This window comes from Alexandromys fortis, unplaced genomic scaffold, assembly GCF_014885135.2.
Source record: "Alexandromys fortis isolate MF-2015 unplaced genomic scaffold, M_Fortis_MF-2015_v1.1 scaffold_13, whole genome shotgun sequence".
Taxonomy (NCBI): domain Eukaryota; kingdom Metazoa; phylum Chordata; class Mammalia; order Rodentia; family Cricetidae; genus Alexandromys; species Alexandromys fortis.
Genome location: NW_026067908.1, coordinates 16,848,200 through 16,867,747, shown reverse-complemented (window position 1 = coordinate 16,867,747; position 19,548 = coordinate 16,848,200). Strand labels below are relative to the sequence as shown.

Here is a 19,548-nt window from a genome sequence, read left to right as displayed (position 1 = left end):
AAAAAGACAAGAAGGCCAATGGCAGATCCACTGGTCAAAGAGTCTAAAACAACCATCTTAAGAGAAAGGATAACAAACAAAAGACAGGACCTCACTGGATCTGGAATTTGTAATCCTCCTGCTTCAACATACCAAGTGCTAGAATTGCAAGGGAATATGTGCCATACCTGGTTTAAAACAATTGTTTTACAGATGCTGGAAGTCATAAGAGAAGATGCAGCTAAACAAGGAAATGATAGAGGAGTAAAGAGAAATGTCAATAAGGAGGTAAGTCCAAAAGAAATTCTGAACCTGAAGATTACAGGAACAAACGAAAAGTACCAGACAATTTCCAAAGCATAATACACAGGCAGGTAAGTTTGAAGAAAGGAAAGTAGAAGTGATCAAGTCTGAGTAAAAAAAGGAAGAATATTAAAGTAAACAGAAGAGGCCCATGGAAATCAATGATGTGAACCTTTCACATACTGTAGCAGTCCTAGAACAGGGAGTGAGAAAGAGGGTAGGAATATTTAATCAAATAATGGTCATAAAGGTATGAATGCATGTATCTATAAAAATTTCAAGATAAAGCAAACCACACTGAGACACAGTACAATGACAGAAGCAATTCATCACATATAATCTCTCCAGTATGATAGTAGACTTGGGTCTGTAAAATAGCTAAGTAAAGGTGCTTGATGATCTCCTGCTTCCATTCCTCAGACCCACATGGTAGAGAGAAGCGACTGCTGCAAGTTGTCCTTTGACCTCCACACAGAGCTGTGAAAAGTATACCTTCCCATATCTATATCTATATATAAAATTATAATACTATGCTTAGGAACAGAGAGGCAGGCGGCTCAGTTAATAAAATGCCTGATGTGCAATCAGAAAAACTAAGTCTGGATCCTCAGCATACCTGAAGAGCCAGGCAGTGACTCATTTCTAGAACCTTACCAATAGAGAAGCAAAAACAGGCAGAGCTCATTCATTGGTCAGCTTAAGATTCATTGGGAGATGTCTCAAAAATGTGGGTAGTGACTGAAGAAGTCATCAATACCAGTATCAACCTCTAGCCCCCCCTCCACACCTTACTCACAAGATATGATACTAGGTAAATTCCCCATTTAAAATAAATAAACAACAAACCAAAAAAACCATTGGAGGCATAGTTTAGTGGTATTTTATACGCATGAGGCTCTGGGTCCAATTTCCACCATGCCATGCACATGTACAAACAACTCTAGAGGTAGGTGATACTGAGCCGACATATTCAAGTGTCAAAACACACAGAAAACAAAATAAAACAAAACCTGTCTATCAACCAGTAGGGCCATGCCCTGTCAAACTGCTGTTTAAAATGGAGGTAAATGAAGATATTTCCAGATGACAAAAGAAAGTAAATTTCACAGTAACAAACTTCTTCCAGAAATATGTGTTTTCCAGTTGAAATAAATTCAGAGTCATGAGAAGAAAGAGTCCTCAATTGGGCTAGTGGTACACACCTATAATCTTAGCACTTGGGAGATGGAGGCGAAAGAAATCCCAGCTTGAGACCAACCTTAGCTTTTTATTTCCTCCCTCTTTTTTGGTTGCTTTTTTTTTCTTCTAATTTATTTATTTTATAAGTGCTCTATCTGCACGTATGCCGGCATGCCAGAAGAGGGCATCAGATCCCACTCAGATGGTTTTGAGCTACCATGTAATTGCTGGGAATTGAACTCAGGAACTCTGGAAGAACAGTCAGTACCCTTAATAACTGAGCCATCTTTTCAGCCCCAGTTTTGTTTTTTGTTTGTTTGTTTAGGCTTTTTCGAGACAGGGTTTCTCTGTGTAACAGCCCTAGCTGTCCTGGAACTAGCTCTTGTAGACCTCTTGTAGACCAGGCTGGCCTCGAACTCAGAGATCCACCTGCCTCTCAAGTGCTGGGATTAAAGGCATAGGCTACCACCACCTAGCTGTGAGATGGTTTAGTAAAGGTGCTTGTGCACAAGCCTGACTGTCCTGAATTCAATGCCCCAGAACCACATGCTGAAGAGAACTAACTCCTACAAGCTGCACACACACACACACACACACACCACACACACACTTTCTGAGGCTTCAGTTACTCCCTAATCAACTAAACAGAAGAAAGGGATGTAGGAATGAGAAAACAAAATAAAAAAACCCGCTCAGGAATATAGAAAATAGTAAAATGTACTAAATTTTACTTTTAGTACATGTCAATGGACTAAATTCTCAACCAAAAGACAAATTGGCAGAATGCCCAAAAACATGATCTAAGTATGTGCTATCTATACACAGGGGTCTCACTTTAGCTCCCCAAACACAATTACAATGGAAAAAGATTCTCCATGTAAACGTAAAGAAAGTAAGGGGGAACTATATAAATATTAGACCAATCTCATTTTTAGTTAAATCATGTACCATGTCAAGCATATTATTACACATTACTAAAACTGCACGCTTGTGATTCCAGCAAATTGGAGGCTAGGCCATCCTAGGATGCACAACAAAATCTTGTCCCAAGAAATTAAAACCAAAGAGGAATATAGCAATGATATTTAAAAATTACAAGTTATGCACCTAATAAGATCATAAAAATGTAGACAGTGAAAACTGACAGAATTAAAAGCACAGTTCTACTATCACAGTTAAGACTTCAATATCCTCCAGGGGCCAACACTAGGGAGGCAAAGGCAGGCGGGTCTCTCTGAGTTCGAGGCCAACCTGGTCTACAAAGCTAGTTCAGGACAGCCAATGCTAAACAGAGAAACCCTGTCTCAAAAAAACAACAAACAAAAAACAAAACAAAACTTCAACATCCAACTCAATAACGGGAATGATAGCACAGAAAATAAGCCAAGGGCCCGGGGCACAGGTGAGCAGCACAGCCTTTGTCTGCTAGGCCAAATTAAAAACAAAACCCAGAGAACCTCAGCTATTCACTAGGCCAACTAGATGTAAAAGTATATGCCACCTAAGAACAGGACAATGTGAATACTGGGTAATTCTTCCACTCAGAAAACTGAACACTGAATTAACATATGATCCAACAGAAAAAAAAGCAATTTCAAAGAGCTCCGTAAGCTGTCATAATCATAGCACTTTACCATAGCTAAACTATGGGAGTAACCCACTGCCCACCATGGATGAATTGGTAAGGAAAACACTACACAAAAACAGATTTTATTCAGCCTTAAGAGGAAATTTTGTCACTTTAAATTAACTGAGTGCTCCAAACAAAAGACAGATGGGCAGAATGCTTAAAAACATGATCTAAGTATGTACTGTCGATGTACAAGAGTCTCGCTTGTATGTAGAAATCCTGACATATGTTACAATATGGACAACATTTGAAGACATGCTAAATGAAATTGGCCAGTTATAAAATGATGAATTAGAGTCCACTTATATGAAGTACAACTTACCTAAAGGTCAATTTTTTGTTTGTTTTTTTTCGAGACAGGGTTTCTCTGTAGCTTTGGACCCTGTCCTGGAATTACCTCTTATAGACCAGGTTGGCCTCGAGCTCATAGAGGCCCATCTGCCTCTGCCTCCCAAATGCTGGGATTAAAGACTTGCGTCAGTACCACCCGGCTTAAAAGTTAAAATCTTGAAAATCTAAAGTAGAATGCTGGTTGCCAGGAGCTAAGAGGAAGAGGGGAATTACTACTGAAATACATGTAGTTTCAGTTTTACAAGACAAAATCATAAAGAGGGGATAGTGTTGAAGTGGTACATTAAAAATATAGTAAATACTATCAAACTATACACCTAAAAGTAGTTAAGAGGATCAATTTTGTTGTATTTTGTCTATTAAAAATTAGGCTGGGTGATGGATGGCATAGTTTGTAAGAGCACATGCATAAGGGCTTGAGATCCCCTGTCCTCATGTAAATAGCCAGGTATATCTGTGAGCACCTGTAACAACAGAGCTACCCAGAGGGAAGGGGGAAGACAAGAGGATCCATGGAACCTGATTGCCAGTCAGTCTAGTTGATTTAAAATAAGTATGCTCCAAGTTCAGATAGATAACTTATCTTAAGAAAAAGGCAGCCCAGCCGCTGAGGACTCAGCTGCCTCCCCCTCGAGCCTTGTCCGTGCCCCCCCCCCTTTCTCCCCAAGCCACCTTCCGCAGGCCGTTTCCACCGAGGAAAAGGAATCGTATCGTATGTCCGCTATTCAGAACCTCCACTCTTTCGACCCTTTTTGCTGATGCAAGTAAGGGTGATGACCTGCTTCCTGCTGGCACTGAGGATTATATCCATATAAGAATTCAACAGAGAAACGGCAGGAAGACCCTTACCACTGTCCAAGGGATCGCTGATGATTACGATAAAAAGAAACTAGTGAAGGCGTTTAAGAAGAAATTTGCCTGCAATGGTACTGTAATTGAGCATCCAGAATATGGAGAAGTAATTCAGCTACAGGGTGACCAGCGCAAGAACATATGCCAGTTCCTAATAGAGACTGGACTGGCTAAGGACGATCAGCTGAAGGTTCATGGGTTTTAAGTGCTTGTGACTCTGAAGCTTAAGTGAGGATTTCCTTGCAATGAGTAGAATTTCCCTCCTGTCTCTTGTCACAAGTTTAAAAACCTCAAAGCTTGTATAATGTAACCATTTGGGGTCCACTTTTAACTTGGACTAGTGTAACTCCTTCATGCAATAAATTGAAAAGAGCCATGCTAAAAAAGAAAGAAAGAAAGAAAGAAAGAAAGAAAGAAAGAAAGAAAGAAAGAAAGGCAGAGAGCAATAGAACAGGACATTCAATATCCTCCTTGGGTATCTGCCAAAACATGTGGGCAAACATACCATGATGTTTTGAGTAAGAATGCTTTCCTTAGGCTCATATAGCTTAATATTTGGGAAGAATTAAGATGTGTGTCCTTTTGGAGTAGGTGTGGTCTTCTTAGAGGGGCTCTGTCACTGAGAGTGGGCTTGGAGGTTTCAAAAGCCCAAGCCTGGCCCAGTCTTGCTCTCTCTGGCAGATCAGATGTGAGCTGAGCGACTGCTCCAGTGCCATACCTGCCTGCCTGCAGCTGTGCTCCCCACCATAAATGTTCGTGGACTAACCTTCTGAAGCCGTAAGCAAGCCCCCAACCAAAGGCTTTATTTTATAAGCTGCTTTGGTCATAGCAATAAAACAGTAACTAAGACATATAACCCCCCCCCCACCTTTTTAAAAATTAGAGCAGGGTGTGTAAAATGTGTAGAAGCTAAGGCAGTAGGATCAAGGGTTCAAGGTCAGCATGGGCTACAGAGCCAGAAAAAGAGAAGGCCAAGGGAGTTATTTGTTTAATGCATCCTCAAAATAGCAACAAAAAAAGTCAGAGCTTTGTAAGAAAGATTAGTAGTAAGTCTTAGGAATCAGTCAGAAACTTCTCCATAGGGGAAAAAAATTCTTCAAAGACTTATTTGATAGTAGCTAATTTTAGTTTATCTTCTTTAATGGGTTTTTGAAAACGTGGCTTTAAATAATTTTATTAATAAGCTCGGAAAAAGCTAAAGATAAAACATTGTTTTTAAATGTCTCTGGGGTGGGAGAGATGGCTCAAAAAACAACTAAGAACCTATTTATGTTTGTCTTTGAAGCAGTCTTGGAACACAGTCCAAGCTTAGCTCAAGCTCAGGATTCTCTGTGGCCAGGCAGCACACTCAGCATAAAATTTATAGTATGCCAAACTATGTATACAATACTTTAGCAGTTTCCAACAGAGGTGTTTATCTGGGTCATTTACAGTGATCATTAGGATCTTAGTTCCAGAATTTGGTCTCATTTTCTTCTTTGTATCTTCCCAAATTCCTACCACCATATTTTACATGGTTAAACATCAAGTCAGTGGTTCTCAACCTGAGGGCTGTGACTCCTACAAGGATCCTGCGTATTGTGTATTTGCATTACAATTCATAACAGTAGCAAAATTAAAGTTATGAAGTAGCAATGAAATAATTTTATGGTTTTGGGGTCATCACAACATGAGGAACCAAATTAAAGAGTCGCAGCATTAGGAAGGTTGAGAATCACTGCATTAAGTACTTCTTAAATCAATGGAAAAAAATACTTAAAAGCACTGGAGGGAGAGACAGAGAAGCAGAGCAGGGAAGACAGTGGCCTTCTTGTATCCCTAGAAAATCTGAAACTTTTGTTTTAGAAAAAAAGTCTTGGGGGTGGGGGGAGAACACCGAGTAGCAGAGACACACAAGAGCCATTGATTCTTGGAGTGTAGGGAATACGTTCATTCATATCACAGCCCAAGATCACAAAAAACCAAAACACCAGAGGCCACGCCAGTATCCTGTTGACCTTTGAGCAAAATAAAACAGCTCTCCAGATAGTATTACTTTGGTAACGGTTTCAGACAGCAAGCCCCACCCAGCTTTGTAAATCTGATCACTTAAGGAATGACAGATATCCAAGGAAAACCTCCAGCATAAAACAAAATGACCAGACCAAGCAAGTGAGGTGGGAAAACAAAACAATCTGGAGGAAGAAGACCACCACGTAGAACATAACTTTAGTAATGAACGGCCGTTTTCATTCCATCCATAGAGACACGGGAAGGTGCTGCAACTCCAGTCAACCCACTAGAAAGGAGTACGAGGGAAAAGAGATGAAGAAAACCAGCTCAGTGTCTAAATAACAAGTCCCTAATAAGAAAGAAGACAGAAAAATGGAGAAAGAAACACACAGATTAATTTGAGAAGTTTTGGGCAGAGGTCATCATAATTAAAGAGTTCACTGACGGTTCAGGCGAATAGATGAAAATAGGTTCCTTTTAAAGGATAACAGGTAAAAAAAAATACTAGGATGGCTTCAGACTTCTCAACAGTCTAAAGCCATCGATAAAAACACAATGGAGCAATGCTGTAAATTCTGGAAGGAAAATTACTGCAGGATTAGAATCATAAACCATTCAAGTGTCACTGCAGTAGCAGGACATAAAAACAGTTTTCAAATTTGCAAGTCTGAAACACCTTCGTTATCAACAACCTTCACTGAGGAAGTGCCCAGAGTGTGTAAGGCAAGATGAAGACGAAGAAAGATAAAGCTAAAGAGATCCCCCACTAGCAGTCTAAACAAGCTGACAGTAAAGGTACCCAGGGTCACTTGTGCACCAATGACAGGAGAGGAAGCTTTCACTGCTAGAGGAGTCAACGTTTTTAAAATACCAATTTAACAAACCCACAGAACTGTCTTGACTTAGGATCCATGGTGCTCAGTATTAACCGGGCGGAAAAGTCACTTTTGATTTAGCATGGTCAAGAAAAATAAAATGCAAAGTCTTAAATTTTAAATCCTATCTTTAAATATGGGTAGTTTTCAAAAGGCCAATTAATATAACGACAAACTTAACCTCATCTCTCTCACCCCAGAAGTCTGTGACAGATTTGTGGAACCCAACTTAGTGTGATGTTTAAAGAGGTCTGAAGCAGTGTGAAACTATGGCATGCTGGCTGGCCCAGCTCAGTACACAGATCTGCTGAGTTAACCTTCTGGGTCTTCAATGGACTTTGGCTAAAACCTAGGTATTTAGTCCACCCTAACAGCAGCTATTTCTACCTCCTAAATTCTATCACTCTTAGTTCATTTCTTCACTAACTACTATGATCAGGAGCATATCGACAACAGACAGGGAAAAACAAACTTCATTTACTACTTGACTCTCAGTATGGTATAGCCAGCCCTTCATTAACTCAGTGAATATACCACGAAGCAAAAGCTTTCAGTATGCCGGCTACAGACTCCTCTCACATCATGAAAACTATTGCTGAGATGCAGAGGCTAATCAGTGACCAAGACACTAACCTGAACAGCTAGGAATGAAAATCGTCTTAGCTGCAAAATGTAAGCTTTTGATCACTGTTAGTCGAATAATGTGTAAACTAAATTTGAAGAACAAAAACAAATAAGAACAACCAGTTTTCAAACAGAACATCATTTCAGTCTAAAGATCCCAGATAAAAATAATCACCCCGGTTATTCCACTTCTGTCAACCTACAACAGCCTCACAGACTGTACAGATATAGTGACAGGATTCAACTACTAAAACAGAGATTCTTTAGATAGATGCTCCTTACTGCAATGTTTTTGTCCTTCTAGATATATGCTTCTGCTGGATTTAATTTTACTTGCTGGGCATTGAATTCTGGGTCTCATATAGACTAAGCAGGAAGTTACACGATACCCCAATATTTTTGAAGATTATTTATTGAGCTTGTTTGAGAACTCCACTTTAAAGGAACAAATCTCAACAATAATTATACTCAAATACATAAGAAGTTGCCTATTAGTTTTACCTAGTGGTTTGGGATGTCACAGACTCTTAATTCTGGAAGAGACGATCAGAGGTCACCTTATCCAACTCAACACAGCAGTTTGCCCTATAATATTTTTACTCCCATCACCTAGTGGCTGTACTGCAAAAGCCACCAAACACAGCTACTTCCACACTCTTCCTTTAGACTACCGTGGCAAGCAGAAACGTAACAATCACATTAAACCAAACCGCTCGTGTTTTTTTTTTTAAGATTTATTTATTTATTATGTATACAACATTCTGCCTCCATATATGCCCACACGCCAGAGGAGGGCGCCAGATCTCATTACAGATGGTTGTGAGCCACCATGTGGTTGCTGGGAATTGAACTCAGGACCTCTGGAAGAGCAGTCAGTGCCCTTAACCACTGAGCCATCTCTCCAGCCCCACCGCTCGTGTTTTTACATATAAACTTCAGAAAGGGGTTCCTGCTAGCCTTTGAGACCTGCCTTCATATCAGTTTACCTCCTGACACCCTGGAACCTTCCTCTCTCATTCCAGGACCTACGCTTTTTGTTACGCTAGCCGTCTAGCCTATAGTGTCCTTCCAACTTCAGCTTTTCCACTTCAAAGTTGGCCTATTCCACCTTCCACAGATAAGCTCAATCGATACTAGAGATGTCGATACACACACACACACACACACACACACACACAGAGGAACGTCTCAAAAAAAGCTTCTCTTCCCACCTATCTCTGTATACGTGCAATGGCTTGCTTCTTGAGGCATATTCTCCCAAGAGATTCTAAGAAAGTTCTGTAAACAGAGCGAGCCTATCAGTGAAGTCACTTCTTCCTAGGAATAAAATACAGGGTACTCATCACCTAAGCTCAATTTTTCTTTCTGAAAACTGAAATCCGTTTACTAAGGATTAAGTTTCTTGACTAATCAGTGCTTTAACGTAACATCTGATATTAATTTGGCCTGGATTTTAACTTTTATTTAACGGGAGGGTGAGGCGGGGGGGGGGGGGGCTTGCAGGCAGAATTTAAGGCAATGATGATTTTTTTTTCCTCAGTAAATTGTATTATTTCTACACAACAATTAACATTTGAGAGGGTTCGGCCTGTCCTCCCCTTTAAGTTGGACAACCGGGAGAGAAATCCACGCCTAACTCTCTGCAAGGCAATTATTGAGAACTACAGTCTACAAAAATTGTAAAGTGAGAGAAGACGACACAGCAGCTCCTGCGACCGGAGCGAGGGGCAAGCCAGCAGTTTTCATATGGCCGAACCGGGAAGGGTGCACAGGAGCAATAAAAACTGAAGTCTAAAACATCTGCCAAAGCTGAAGCCTCTAAAGGTGTCTGAAGATGCACGTCCAAGGCCAAGCCCCTCGCTAGTGGTCAAGTTAGGACAGGTAGCACGGTCCTAGAATCCCACACCCATGCCCCGAAATCCCGTCGGTTTCGCCGACCGCTCGCTTGGAGTGCGAAAGCTCGGGAAGCCGCCGGGAAGCGGGAGCAGGGCGGACAGCAGGAAGAGGGAGCGGTGCGGCTCAGGGAAGGAGGCTCATCCCTCCCACGTGTCTGGAATCCGCTGCGGGCGGCAGGGCTGGCGAGTGCTCACCTGTCCGGGACCCAGAGGCGGGTGGTGCGATCCCGGGACACAGACACAAAGGCCCCCGGCGGGTAGAGGGAGCACACCAGGCCCCTCACGTCCAGCTCGTGGCCCGGGAGCGAGCAGCTCAGCCGGTAGCGAGCTGCGCCGCTCGCCATGGCCAGCGTGAGTCAGGAGCCCCGGCTCCCGGGCACAGCACGAGACTCGTCCACAGGCCCGGGCCGGCGTGCACCAGGCTGCGGCCCGAGACCCGCCTGCAGGTGAGGGGCACAGAGACCGGAAGAGCCCGTCAGCCGGTGCGGAAGGACTGAGTGACACAGCACCCCGAACACGCGCACCGGAATTCATCATCCGCCGCAGCCCGCGGTGACGCAGACCGTGTGCGTCGCGCTGCTGAGGCGTCGCGCGTCGAGGCTGTCTCCCCTTCTGCGCCCCGGATCGCGGGCCGAGGAACGAACGGCGGGACTCGGAAATTCTGCCTAAACGTCGGACGTCCTGGTCCTGCCAGTACCCGGTCCATTTCAGAGAACCAGCGAAGATTTGTGTAAGGGGGCAAGCCGGGACTACAAATCCCACAATGCTGTGCGTGGCGAGCGACTCGCCCGCGCGCTGAGCCTGGGGATGTTTTAAATCCTGGTGCTCACCAGACTCCTCTGAGTGGTAGAGTAACCCTACTCCTCTTGATGGTAGAGTGAAATTGCTTCTTTACCTTGTGTCACGGTTTGTTACCCAGTTTCTGAATTCTCAGGATTTTCATAAATTCTTTTTCATCTAAAATGATAGAAACTGAAGTCAAGTGGAAACTTCCACTTTCATCCATGTTAAGCTACCCCTATGTTCTTACCCATGCTATCAGATTTTGCAAATAATAATAACAATAACAACAAAACAAACTGTGGTTCAGATTCATTCTTTCCAAACCTGACCACTGTTTGCCCGAGCTTTGGCTCTGTAGGTTTAAGATAGGGCAGAGAATGCCTTTCATTAATTAATTTATAAAGTCTCACAGTAGCCCGGGCTGGCCTCAAACTCTTGGTTCTCCTGCCCTGATCTCTGAGTGCTAGATTACAGGTAAAATTACGTATTTTTAGCCAAACCTCCATGGTGCTCTTGAGTGTCTGCATTGCATTGAGAGTGTCCCATCTACATTGTAGTAAAATTGCCCTCCGTATTATTGCCTGACATCCACCATAACACAAACTTTATTTATTTATTTATTTTTGTTTTTTCGAGACAGGGTTTCTCTGTGGTTTTGGAGCCTGTCCTGGAACTAGCTCTTGTAGACCAGGCTGGTCTCGAACTCACAGAGATCCGCCTGCCTCTGCCTCCCGAGTGCTGGGATTAAAGGCGTGCGCCACCACTGCCCGGCAATAACACAAACTAAAGTTACCAAATCTAATGTGCATTTTCCTAACTCATTCTCCTTAAAACTCTCATGCTAGGCTTTAACTCACTGTTCCTTTGTGTTTCTCAGGTTTAAACCCTGAAACATTGGCATTTTAAAATCTCTTCTGCCACTATACCCACTGGGTAAGCTCTCCTCAAATTATATTCTCAAGCTTTGGATATTTCCAGCCATCTATTAGAAATTTCTGCCTAGTGGCTTAAATTATTTTAACATTCTCTCGTTTTCCTACCTCTTCTTCCCAGCCAGTTCTACACATCAGAGTAAGATTCTTTTTTCTAAATTCTAGATCTAAGTATTACCTTAGTTCAGTAATCCCAATAGCTAGCAGCTTCCCGTTTTTTAGGAGTACAATGTTATACAAGGCCTTTCACGTTTCCTAATTTATTTTACTAAAGTCATTTCCCGTAGGTATGTGTCTGCCTCAGCCATGTTAAATTAATTACCTTCCTCAATTTCAACAAGCCACAATGTTGAAGTTGATATTTCTGTGTTCCTAAAACAAACAAGCAAATCCAAATGCCAGAAGAGGCTGAAGGAAGAGGATTGGGAGACTGAAATATGGGCTGGATAGTGAGTTCTAGGCCATTCTGATACAGATGTTCCTATCTTTAGAAAACACACAAGCAGGGTGGTGGTGGTGTACACCTTTTGCTCAGGAGGCAGAGGCAGGCAGATCTTTGTGAGTTCAAGGCCAGCCTGGTCTATAAAGCAAATTCTAGGACAGCCAGAACTGTAACACAGAAACCCTGTCTTGGAAACACACAAGCACGCACACTCACACTCACATACCATAACAAAACTGTAACCTTTGCTCTGTATGTCACAGATCAAACACCACTTTATCTTCCAGACCTTCCTTACTCCTCTTTGGACCAATACAATTTTATTTATTTCCAAATAGTGTTCATGATGTTGTAACATTTCTGTAGTCATCATTTCTACAATACTGATATTTCTTCAAAAAAATTCATTCTCTTTCAATATTTTTGTAGTTGCTGTTAATTTTTTTCTTTTAATTTTAATTATATTTATTCTGTGTGTACATGTGTATGTGTATTTGTGCATTTGAGGTGTGCTTGTGCATCTGTGTATGTACAGGCACCAGAACACACATAGGGGTCCAAGAACAACTTGCAAGAAGCGGTTCTCTTTTTCTACCATGTAGGTCCTGAGAATCTAGCTCAGGTCCTCAGGCTTGGTGGGGTGGCAAGCTCTTTGCCCATGAGACATCTCAGCCACTCTGTCTCTCACTAGCTTTGGCTGCCCCAAAATTCCCAGCAATCTTCTGTTTCAGTCTCCCAAGTGTTGTCATTATAGAGGTGTGCCACCACTGTGACCCTGAGGTGGATGAGAGATTGGTCCGCAATCTTAACCATCAGATTTACTGCTTTCTATTTAATAGATGTTATTTTTTCTGTCGGCTTAGTGGCCACACCTGAAGCCCCAAGGCTGGGCAGTCATCACTTCGGCGGCTCAGATCGCAGCCTCGCAGGATCTGGTCAAGGTGGCTTGGTTGTAGTTTTAACTAAGTCTCTATCATTCTATTTACCAATAGACTTGGGAGTCAGATGTTGGGGTAGAAACCTGCTAGATCAGAGAAGCTGCTAAGCAACCAGCTGATCTTCCTTTTTGGCTGGAGACCAGCAAGAGAAGCATCTCTCCACTCTTCCCAAACCAAAAGGACGGCAAATCTCTAAGTCCCTCCCTGTTCCTTCCTGTGCTCCTCTCTTTCCGTATTCCTGAGTCCTCTGTACTCTATATGGCTAATTCTTGTCAACTAGTCGCTGGCTCTGCCCCAGTCCAAGGTTAATTTTATTAACACAGTCTTGGGGTTTCATAATATGATCAAATATCCCATAACAAATAGGTTCTCAATGGAAATTTCCTCACTAGAGTATGTCACCTAAAATACAAATTTCATGTAGTTGCTCATTTGGTCCTCACAGTAATCCTACGAAGTAGGGAATATAATCTCTATCTCACAGATAAAGGATTTGCATTGACTGAAAACAAAACAAAGCAACAACAAAGCCTATAGAACAAAACCCAAAAGTGGCCATTAGGCTAAGATGGCCCTAGCTATGGAGCCCAACTGAGCAGTACTCAGAAACTAAAACTTAACTAATCAAAATCAGAACTGGGGGTCTGAAGAAATGGGTCAGTAGTTAAGAGCACTGGTGTGACGTTTCAATTGTATTTTGATAAATAAAGTTTGCCTGAAGTTGAGAGAGTAAAGCAGCCACACTGGTCAGCCTTACAGACCAGGCTGCAATAACACATTTTTAATCTCAATAGAAACACTAGTTTTCCATAGAAACCGGGTGGTGCATGCCTTTAATCTCACTCATAGAGAGGACTATAAAACAGGAGGAAACAGCTCTCATCACACAGTTGCATTCTGAGATTCCTGGAGGCAGGATCACCATTTCAGACTGAGGTCGAGGTAAGAGCCAGTGGTTGGCTGCTTTGCTTTTCGGATCTTCAGGTTGAACCTCAATTTCAGTCCCTGAGCTTTTGTTAATCGTGCATCACATTGGCTTCCAGAGGACTTGGGCTCAGGTCCAAGCACTCACATCATGGCTCACAACCATCTATAACTCTGGGTCTAGAGATCCAGTGCCCTCTTCTGCCCTCTCCAGACACTACATGCGCATGATACATGTAAATATGTGTAGGCACTCATACACATCAATGCATCCTTTAAGTTTAAATTGTTTTTATGGTTTTATATGAATGTTTTGCCTACCTGTGTGTGCACTACTTGCATGATTGGTACCAGTGGATGTCAGAGGAGGATGTTGGATATCTTGGAACTGGAATTATAGGTAGTTGTGAGCCATGATGTGGGTTCTGGGAGTCAAATGTGGGTCATCTAACAAAGCAGCCAGAGCAGAGTCTGAACCATCTCTGTAGCTCCAATAAATAGTGATGTGGGGTGCCCTTCTGTATGCTGTAAATATGTTTTATTACCATTGGTTAATAAAGAAAATGCTTTGACCTACGGCAGGGCAAATATAGCTGGGCGGGAAATCCAAACAGATACAGGGAGAAAGAAGACAGCATAGGGGGAAACGCAAGTAGCCACCAGAGAAGCAAGATGTGAGGTAACAAGCCATAAGCCTCATGGTAAAAATATAGGCTATTAGAAATGGGTTCGTTTAAAAGTAAGAGCTAATTAGTAATAAGCCTGAGCCATCAGCCAAACTTTTATAATTAATAGAAGCTTCTTAGTGTTTATTCAGGAATTGGCAGGCAGAAGAGAAACTTCCAGTTACAAAATAAAACTTTAAAGAACATAAAATGTGCCAAACCTTCCTCTGGGACTTTAAAGAATCAAGTACATGTTCTTAGTTTTGTTCGTAGAACATGTGATGTAAGTTTTCCCCTCATGATTCCTAGGTAGAACCCAAAATGTTGGAACTCCTGGACTCAAAATAGCTCTACTAGTTAATGTTTCAATAGCATGGGTGTGTGTGTAGTTTTCATTGGCTTAGTTGTTTAGTTAACAACTGAACTACATTAAAGTCACATCAAGAACACTTGACTGAACCTAAATTCTATGAAAAGTAAGAATTATTCTTGGGACTTTTTCTAATTATTACATTTTATATCAAGGACTCAAAGGTTTAAAAACTAATGATTTCTTCTAAGTATTCACTTTCATAAACTTGTCCCATGATGGAGGACATGTAGAAATCTCCACGATATCAGTAGTTCTTTCAAAGACAATAGATGAGATATTTGAACATCCATACTAGTCATTTAAGTTTGTACACACTGGGATAGAGATACAGCTCAATAGTAGAATTTTTTCATTAGATTTATGAGACCCTGAGTTTGATCTTCAGATACAGCAATAAAGGAAGCAAGGAAGTGAGCAGGACAAAGCAGGGCAGGGTGCAGTGTCACACAGCTTTATCCCATCCCTCAGGAGGCAGAGGCAGGGAATCTCTGAGTTTGAGACCAGCAGGTCTACATGGCTCTCAAAAAAACACATAGTGGCACATGACTTCAATCCCAGCAGTCAGAAGGCAGAAGCAGGTGGATCTCTATGAGTTTGAGGCCAGCCTGATCTATAGAGCAAGTTCCAGGACAGCCAGGACTACACAGAGAAACCTTATTTCCAAAAACAAAACAAAATAAACAAACAAGACCTAAATAAATAAAAATAGACTTAAGGTATATAATTTTTGTTCTCAGTATGAAGCTTTCAGTGTGACATTTTTATTTGTTCTTTGTTTTTTTTTTAAAAAAAGCCTAAATTCAGGGGAACATGATGGTGTACACATTTAATCTTAGGACTCAGGAGGCAGAGGCAGATGAATTTCTGAGTTTAAGGCCAGATTGATCTACGAAGGGAGTTCCAGGGCTGCATAGAAAGACCTATCTCAAAACCAACAGAAACCTAAATTCATTATAAAAAACCCAATGTTAACGATAAGGATATAAAGTTGGGGTCAATAAGGCTGGTAACTTGGGACAGATTTTGCCAAGTTGAAAACTAGAAATTTTGACAAATACTAATGACATTTGGTGTGTTCATATATGTGAATAAAATTGTGGTAATAGAATGTAGGTATATAGGGAACTATGGCCTCTGCTCTATTTGCTGCCATAAACTGACAAAAACATTAAATATGAGCAAAAGTACAAGGATTGCATACATAGAAGCAATCACATAGTGTAAATGTTCATGACCCCTAAAAGATTCAGGAGTGTCTGATGTTTTGACATTACTATGTGACATTGTCATCTTCAAATATATTGGGGCACATCCATAGTTATCCTGTGGCCTATGGTCATATGTTGGTCATGCATGATAGATATTGATATACTTCAGGTCTATAGGTGTGTTGAAACTTTTGTTTATCGTTCTAGGAATTGAACGCAGGGTTCATGTGAATGTGCTAAGCACATTGTAAACTATATCCCCAGTTCCTTTCATGTCTAAAGGAAAAGGAAATTAGGAATTATGGAAAATATTAAAGTGGCTATAAGCAGTTTTTGTAAAAAGTCACTAAGTTTGGAAAACATGCAAAGTTTGGAACACAGTCAGTCAGACTCACAGAACACACATTAGTTTGTGAATGATTCTCTAAGGGACAGTGGCGTGTGACACAAGCCTATCCAGCTGTGTTGACAGACGTCAGCCTTGTTTCTGCAATGTGAGTTTAATTTTCTCTGGCTAAAGCAGTGATATTTTGGTTACAATTTAACAAATAAAGCTTGCCTGAAGATCAGAGTGCAGAGCCACGGCCCCCAGAGGCCAGGTTAATGATATTTTCAGTAGAAAGGCTTCGGCTTTATGTTTCTCTTGGCTGCTCTGGTCAGGTGGAAAGGTAACTTTGTGGAAAGTTTCTCCCAGCAGCACCGAGAGGGAAGAAAAGCAGAAGGTCAGAAGGTCAAACTGTTGTCTTCTAAAATAGAGCCTGAAAACTACTGTTTTGTAGGATGCTGAGTAGGGTCCATCCTGAACTAGCTACAGCATATAAATCGTGTGGCACTTACCAGCACTGCAGAATGTTAAAGAGCTTTCAAAGCAAATACAATTCAATATGTTCTTTACACGGCGCTACATCAGGTAATAGCTGTTTCCAAGCTTGTGGTGCTGGGAAAGAACAAAGATACTGTCCTGAAGCTGACAGCTTCTTTTTTCTTGCTTAACTTCGAGGAACTCATATCTTTTCATAAGCTTTGGAAACATTGTCCAGATAATTGCTTAAATTCATTTAACAAATATGAAAATTAATCATGGTCTTTGTTTTCTTTGACATTAAAATATAATAATGCTACATTTCATTCAGCTACAAAGGCTTTAAAAAGATAGGGTGCAAATTTTCAAATCTTAACCACCCAGTTTTCTTCTCTGGAGGAGACAATTATCATTACTTTCTTGTATGCTTCCCAAAGCATATTGTTTAAATAGGTGTAAGAACATGTTAGCTGTGATTACTTCTCACCTTGCTTTAACCATATATCCCGAATACCTTTCCATATTGCTGGGGAAGAACTTTTCATCTACCCCATCATGTTCAGTATCTTGGGATCTTACTAATTAACATGACAGAAACAAAAGTGGGCATAGTGATACAGGTTTGTAATCCCAACACTTGGGAGTCACAGGTAGGAAGCTATATAGCAGGTCCAAGGCCAGCCTGGGCTACAAGAGGCTCTGTTCCAAAAATGTAATAACTAACAAAATACAGATAAAAAGAGGAGAAAAGTTAGTTTTTACACAAATTGAGCTAATTAATAAAAGAGACAGCTGTTTCATCAAATGGTTAAAAGCTTGTAGGCCCAATTTAGTAAAGAAAAGTGGGTGTGTGATGCGAAAAAAGTATTAATGAGTACTATACATTGATTCTTTAGAAAATACAAGTGTGTATTCTTGAGAACAGATTAGCAAGTGTGCTAGTGTTCCCCTATAGAGGTGTGCATTCGCAGTTTCTGCAAGCTGACAATTCAAGGACCGATAATGGTCTCATCTCATTTCCACTGTGATGTTTTCAGACAGGAAAACTCTAAGAAGTCCCTTCCCCATTCGTCTGGGGACTCTCACATTTCTTATGCCTAATTTCATCTGGGCTAACTCTAGGCTTCTAAGTTTATTACCCCAACATCAACACTCAAGGGTATATTCACAGCTCAGGGACAGTCATTTTAATGGTCAAATTGTATATACATTATGACAATTGCCTTGTTGAGGACACAGATCACTGGGGAAATCAGGAATGTTAATCATGCAGGGTTGTCTCCTTAAAGGAGGAAATGCCCGCTTTCCACCTAGAAGGCTGGGAATGGATATTGTTAATGACGTGGTGACCTGTGCTTTCTATAGAGCCAGACCTTACCCAAAGCCTCCAGAATGTTTATCCCGTACTCTCCCTCCCTAGTCTTCTATCTTTAGCTCTCAGTTAATAGAACCCATCCTGAGGGAAAATGCCACGTGTACCTTAAAGCCTGTTCCCTGCATGCTATCTCAGTCAGAGAGCATACTGTATCCTAGGTCTTTAAGCTGTAGAACCTATCTTCATGGCAATGTACTATATAAAGGTGTTTCTTTGTAGTTACACATTAAGTTTCATCGTGCACAGGATTGGAAATTGTTGTTTGGAAACTTCTTCCAAATTGTACTGTGTTTAAATATGCTTATATTACAATAGACTGCCTGGCATCAAACTCACTAGAAGTTTGATCCAGTCTGACTTAAGTCAAGCTGAACCAAGTTTTCCTCTCTTCCTGCAGATTGTCTCTCTGCCAGCAGTAGAGCTTGCAGGGACCCCAGCATGACCTTAACTAATTTTCCTATAACAAATACTGCTCAGATGAATAACTGTAAGATTTGCTTTCCTTTAAATTTGGTATGTATGTGTGTGTCTGTGTGTGTGTGTGTGTGTAGGTGCACGTGAGTGCAGTGCCAGTGGAATCCAGAAGAGGGAGCCGGATCCCCAGAGTAGGGTTCCAGATGGTTGTGAGTGGGTAAGGGTACTGGAAACCAAACTCAGGATATGCAGCATCTTCAGTTTCAATGTTTCTCAGAGTGGATCAGTATTTTTGATTTAATAATCACCAAATGCAGAGAATAACACTTTGCATAAACACATTATACAAAATGATAGAAATATGTTCAGGGCTCCCCTAGAATATCCATCCTGATTCAAGCCAAAATTCATTTGGCAATAATTTTTGAAACTTAAACAGTTTTTTAAATCAATCATTCGAATGCAATAAAATCTAATAATATACCAATTTGATACTTGCATACTAAGGAATAAAGATATAAAAATATTGAGCTCTTATTTTCTGTAATTAAGATTTTTTTCTCTTTGACATATTTTTTAAAAAACAAACATACCATATGTATAACAATCCAATTTACATATTAAAAACCATTATATTGGAATGATCTGATACAGTTTTAAGTAGAAGAAAATGGAAGGGGGCTGGCGGGACGGCTCAGTGGTTAAGAGCACAGATTGCTCTTCCAGAGGACCGGGGTTCAATTCCCAGCACCCACATGGCAGCTCGCAGCTGTCTGTAACTCCAGTTCCAGAGAATGTGACATCATTATACCAATGTACATGAAATAAGGTTAAATAAAGCTTTAAAAAAAAAAAAACAAGAAAAAGAAAATGGAAAAAAATTCAGGTTCTAAAATCCTCCCTCTCACAAACAAACAAACAAACAAAAATCTTTCTAAAATTAGTCAGTGTACAAAAGTATCTGTGACTAGTCAAGTCTAATTTCTGTTGATGGAATTAAATGAAAACCCAA

General features: G+C 41.0%; 2 protein-coding genes and 1 pseudogene across 4 annotated transcripts in view; 2 read left to right on the top strand and 1 right to left on the bottom strand.

The window, feature by feature from the left end:
• Plaa (phospholipase A2 activating protein) overlaps positions 1-10,165 on the bottom strand; it is a 39,856-nt gene extending 29,691 nt beyond the window's left edge. Inside the window, exon 1 of one of the 2 annotated variants that reach the window (XM_050136272.1) lies at positions 9,876-10,165. In XM_050136272.1, coding sequence (XP_049992229.1) covers positions 9,876-10,024 — 149 coding nt within the window. In that variant the 5' untranslated portion in view covers positions 10,025-10,165. The remainder of the gene's footprint in view (positions 1-9,875) is intronic. The other variant, XM_050136273.1, reaches the window with a different exon arrangement.
• LOC126497980 (eukaryotic translation initiation factor 1-like) lies at positions 4,157-4,587 on the top strand (annotated as a pseudogene).
• A 108-nt stretch (positions 10,166-10,273) lies between the features above and the next one.
• The window catches only part of Ift74 (intraflagellar transport 74), a 90,602-nt gene continuing 81,327 nt past the window's right edge, over positions 10,274-19,548 (top strand). For both annotated transcript variants that reach the window (XM_050136274.1, XM_050136276.1), the window contains exon 1: positions 10,274-10,410. The gene's annotated coding sequence lies outside the window, so the exon portion shown is untranslated. The remainder of the gene's footprint in view (positions 10,411-19,548) is intronic.